Here is a 4,627-nt window from a genome sequence, read left to right as displayed (position 1 = left end):
GCCGGGACCCCGAGGCGCAGCGGGACCCGCCGGGGAGGAGGCACGGGAGCCCCAGGATCGGGCAGGGTAGGGCAGGGAAATCCCCGCGGGGCGCGGCAGGGAAGTACCGCTGGGGACGCCGGAGAGGCGAGTACTTCCCCCCTGGAAAAACGCCAAGTTCCCTCTCGGCCCGGCCTCTTCCCTCCCCTCCGACGCCCCTTCTGGGCGGCCCGAGCCGCTCCGCCCTCCCTGCCAGCGCCGGCGGCGCCGAGCAGGACCGGACCCGTCGGTCGGGCTTTGACTGGCTGGAAATTCCCGTCCTCCGCGGCTCCTCCCCCGCAGAAATCCCCCGGCCGCTCTGTATATGCGAGGCGCCTCCGCCGCCGCCGCTCACTCGCAGCGCCTGCAGCTCCACCGCCATGATCGCCGCCCGCCGCGCCGCCGAGCCGCCCGCCATGGACGACTACGAGCACCCCAAGAAGGAGCGCCAGGGCGTCTTCGCTCTCGATGACCGCCACGACAGCGGCCTGGACTCCATGAAGGAGGAGGAGTACCGGCAGCTGGTGAAGGAGCTGGAGGACATACGGCTGCAGCCCCGCGAGCCGCCCGCCTGGGCACAGCAGCTGACGGAGGACGGGGACACGTAAGTAGGGGTCGGAGCCGGGGCAGGGGTGGGTGGCTCGGGCACGGCGGGGAGCTCGGCACGGCCAGTCCGGGACAGGATGTGCTTGCCGGCGGGGCGGCGCCGCGCTGGGCCGCGCCGGGAGGGAAGGGAGGGGGTGCGGAAAGTCCCTGGAGCGGCGCCAGGGAGAGGCGGCTCCCGCGGCCGCGGAAAGCCCCGGCCGCGCCGAAAGCCCCGGCTTGCGACACCCGCGCGTGACCCGGCCCGGCCCGGCCCGCCGGGCTCAGCGTGGCGTCGGGGGGGTTAACGCTTCATTACTCCTTTTTCCCCCCCTGCAGTTTTCTCCACTTGGCCATTATTCACGAGGAAAAAGCCCTGAGCCTGGAGGTGATCCAGCAGGCAGCCGGTGACCGGGCTTTCCTGAACTTCCAGAACAACCTCAGCCAGGTACTTTCACCTCGATAGCCCCAAATCTGGATCAGCCCCTGCCACACCCACACACTCCCTCTGGGGAATTCCCCCCAAAAAGTCCCTTTAATTTTTTTTGTTTTAATTGATGGAATCAATTGAATCAAAGCCTACATTCAGGAAAGTCCCCAGCTGGCTCCAGCCGGGGTTGGTACAGTGCTTCCTCTTCCCTGAGAGAGTGGCATTTAACGCCCACATTTTTCAAATATGATGCCATGGGTTGCATCCCTCTTTATGGAGATGTTAATGATACCCTTCATACCAGCTGGCGGTTGGTTTATCCAGAGAGCCCAAAGTTCATCACTTCCAGATGAATGGGCAGCTATACAACATTGGGAAGCATAAAGAGCTGAGTTTATGGGATGTGCTTTCATGCTTTTATTTGTTGGCAGAAATCACCAAGTGAACAAGAGGTCTGCTTGCCTAGATGCTGGTGCCAAGTTTGTGGTGTAACTTACAGTGCTTTTGCTCTTATGCTTGCAGACTCCTCTTCACCTGGCAGTGATAACTGATCAGCCTGAAATTGCTGAGCATCTTCTGAAGGCTGGATGCGACCTGGAAATCAGGGATTTCCGAGGAAACACCCCCCTGCACATCGCCTGCCAGCAGGGCTCCCTCCCAAGCGTCGGCGTGCTCACGCAGTACTGCCAGCCCCAGCACCTCCTGGCTGTCCTGCAGGCAGCCAACTACAACGGTACGGACACACTCCTCATCCTGAACGCTTCCTCTTGGTGGGCTGGCTCAGGGCAGGGCAGGGTCGGTCTCCTGTGGATCTCAAAGATCTCTGGAGAAGGATTATTTTGTCGCATTTGAGAGTTGAGGAGCCCAGAGCATACAGCAGTGTCTGACTTTTTTGAAATGCACTGTCTTGTAGGCCTTCTCACTGTTGATTATAGTCTCTCATGGCTTTGAACTTTGCATTTTTAGTGAGTGCCTTTGCCGTGCTCCTTTTTTTTGTTTGTAATAAGTTGCACTCAAACACTGGAATAAAGCCTCCAAGAAATCTTTTCAAAATCCAGCCCTTTTATTTATACTGGAAGTTGGAAAGCTCTTCTGGAAAAACACCCTTTTGCCATGAATGAATTGCAAATTTAGATACCATCCTGGCCTATCATCTTGACTTTTAAGTAATGATGAGGCATTGAATTAGACTTACTCAAGTTTTCCCTTTGTTTGTGTCTTCCAGGACATACGTGTCTTCATTTAGCATCTATCCAGGGATACCTGGCTATTGTAGAGTATCTGCTGTCCTTGGGAGCAGATGTAAATGCACAGGTATGTAATGTGTACCATCAATTTACCTAAGTAGGGCTCTTAAGAATCAGTAGATTAGAATCAACAGTTCTGACAGTGGCTCTGCCTCTCCTGACATGCCAAACCTTTTGCTGTTTTCACACAGGAGCCATGCAATGGCAGAACAGCACTACATTTGGCAGTCGATCTGCAGAATTCAGAACTGGTGTCACTTCTGGTGAAACATGGGGCAGACGTGAACAAAGTGACCTATCAGGGCTATTCCCCCTATCAACTCACATGGGGAAGAGACAACTCAAGCATACAGGAACAGCTGAAGCAGCTGACCACAGCTGACCTGCAGATGTTGCCAGAAAGTGAGGATGAAGAGAGCAGTGAATCGGAGCCTGAGTTCACAGAGGATGAAGTAAGTAGCTGCTTTCATTTTATGAGAGAAAGGGGAAAATCCTGTTCTGTGCAGGGTATTTTTTGGTGTCACTCTGATAGCATGCCCCAGTGACCTCTTGCTGTGTAACAGATAGGTATACCAAAGATTATGCAATCAGCAAAATGGCAGATGAGGCAAGCATATAAACAGAGTAAGAGTAAAATGTAAAAAATAACATGAGGGAATGGAGGTTAACTTCAAACTACATGGTTCTCTGAACACAGTTCTGTTGCTGACACAGAATCTCATGAGAGAAAATTCAAGTTAGCGGGTGGTTTTCTCCTCCCTAGGATTTGTTTTTCTGACATTCCAAGTGCTGCATTAAATGGTGTATGTAACCATTTTGGTGTAGAAATTTTATACACTGCTGAAGAATTTGTATGTAGAATTTGGCTGTTATCCAGAGTGGATATGATACTTTAAGTAAGATTTCTGCATTAACAGCATTTTGGGTTTTTTTTTCTTGCAGCTTATATATGATGACTGCCTTATTGGAGGACGACAGCTGGCATTTTAAAGCAGAGCTTTCTGAAAAGAAGTGACTGTATACATATGTATAGAAAAAGGACTGACTTTCTTCACCTAAAAAGAAAGTCACAATGTGGAGAGAAAAAAGAGGAGGGAAATACTACACTGCCCAGTAAGGAGAAGGAGCACGTTATTGTAACAGGACAGTTCCAGGATCTCCCTTGTGTTTAAATACAGGAGTGGGATGTGTAACATCAGTACAGATCTGTGATTATTCACACGACCTGATGAAGAGCCACATAGCCAATCTTCTCTGCCGTGCAAAGGTAACAGACTACACATCCAACCTGCTCGTTACAGGGAGCTTTCTTGTGGCTTCAAGTACTACAGGGAACAAGTGACCTTTCATGGCAAGGTGGACTCATGCCAACGCCGCTTTACAAAGACTCTACGTTCATTTGTTCTGGGCTGGTAGCAGTCCCTGTCCTTTCTGACTGACCTCAGCTGCTCTCAGTGAGGCTTCCCAGGTTAGAGGAGTCAGAACAAGGGACTGGTGCTATCTTGGCTCTTAGGCAAAGTAGGAATAATGTTATTAACTGTGGGCATTGGAAAAGTGTGTTTCACACTGTGTGTGTCATAATTGCTACACTTTTTAGCAACTGTATATTGTGTAAATACTGTACATTTTTTTGTTTATAATTATTTTGGTACATGTGAGATATGTATTTATTAAAAAAAGTCTGATTACTGTACGTAGTCTGTAAAACAGTTCATTGCCCACCTCCCTGAGATAGTGGGAATCTACCTGGTTTGCTTTTTAAGAAACGTTTTAACATCTAGCAGCCCATTGGGGTAACATTCTCAGGGATTTTAGGTGATTCACCTCAGCAGTGGTAAGCCATCTAAGCAGCTTGCAGCTCTCAGCCATTCTGCTGCAGCTAATTTTGGAAGCAGACGTAGGTGTTGTTTCCTGCGCACGCTGCAGCAGGCGGATCGTGGGGCTGGGATTCCCCCTCTCTTCCAGCTCTAGGCTGCCAGCCCACCAGAGAGGGGGTTTTGGGCTGCTTTTGGCAGCACCTGCCCTCATGGCCCCTTTTGTTCCAGCTCAAATACTTTGCAGCTCTTGCCAGGGGAAGCTGGAGGTTTGCAGCACAGCCCTGTGTCTGTTCACTTCTTGTTTATCACCTGGCCCAGCTTCACTTTGAACTCTGACACCTTTGGAATTTCCAAAGGGGATTTCCATGGGAAGAGGAAACACATCCTGGGAATGTGTGCTGCTGCCTTGCATCCCTGAAATTCAGGTGAGGTCCCCCCCATCCCCACTGCAGGACCTACAGTTCATAGCAGTGAAGGATGTGGCTTTAACTGCTTCAGTTATTCCTCAAGCTTTTCTCCAGCATTCGGGCGGA

General features: G+C 51.2%; 1 protein-coding gene across 1 annotated transcript; it reads left to right on the top strand.

Annotated features, from left to right (window-relative positions):
• Positions 1-245: 245 nt before the first annotated feature.
• NFKBIA (NFKB inhibitor alpha) lies at positions 246-3,970 on the top strand. Its single transcript, XM_036385093.1, has 6 exons — positions 246-622; positions 940-1,048; positions 1,553-1,763; positions 2,256-2,344; positions 2,469-2,729; positions 3,220-3,970. The coding sequence occupies exons 1-6, from the start codon at positions 399-401 to the stop codon at positions 3,265-3,267; spliced, it is 942 nt and encodes a 313-aa protein (XP_036240986.1). The 5' UTR covers positions 246-398; the 3' UTR covers positions 3,268-3,970.
• The last annotated feature ends 657 nt before the right edge of the window (positions 3,971-4,627 follow it).

The sequence above is a fragment of the Molothrus ater genome, chromosome 6, assembly GCF_012460135.2.
Source record: "Molothrus ater isolate BHLD 08-10-18 breed brown headed cowbird chromosome 6, BPBGC_Mater_1.1, whole genome shotgun sequence".
Classification (NCBI taxonomy): domain Eukaryota; kingdom Metazoa; phylum Chordata; class Aves; order Passeriformes; family Icteridae; genus Molothrus; species Molothrus ater.
The sequence above is the reverse complement of the archived record's forward strand: the minus strand, read 5'-3'. Positions and strand labels throughout refer to the sequence as shown.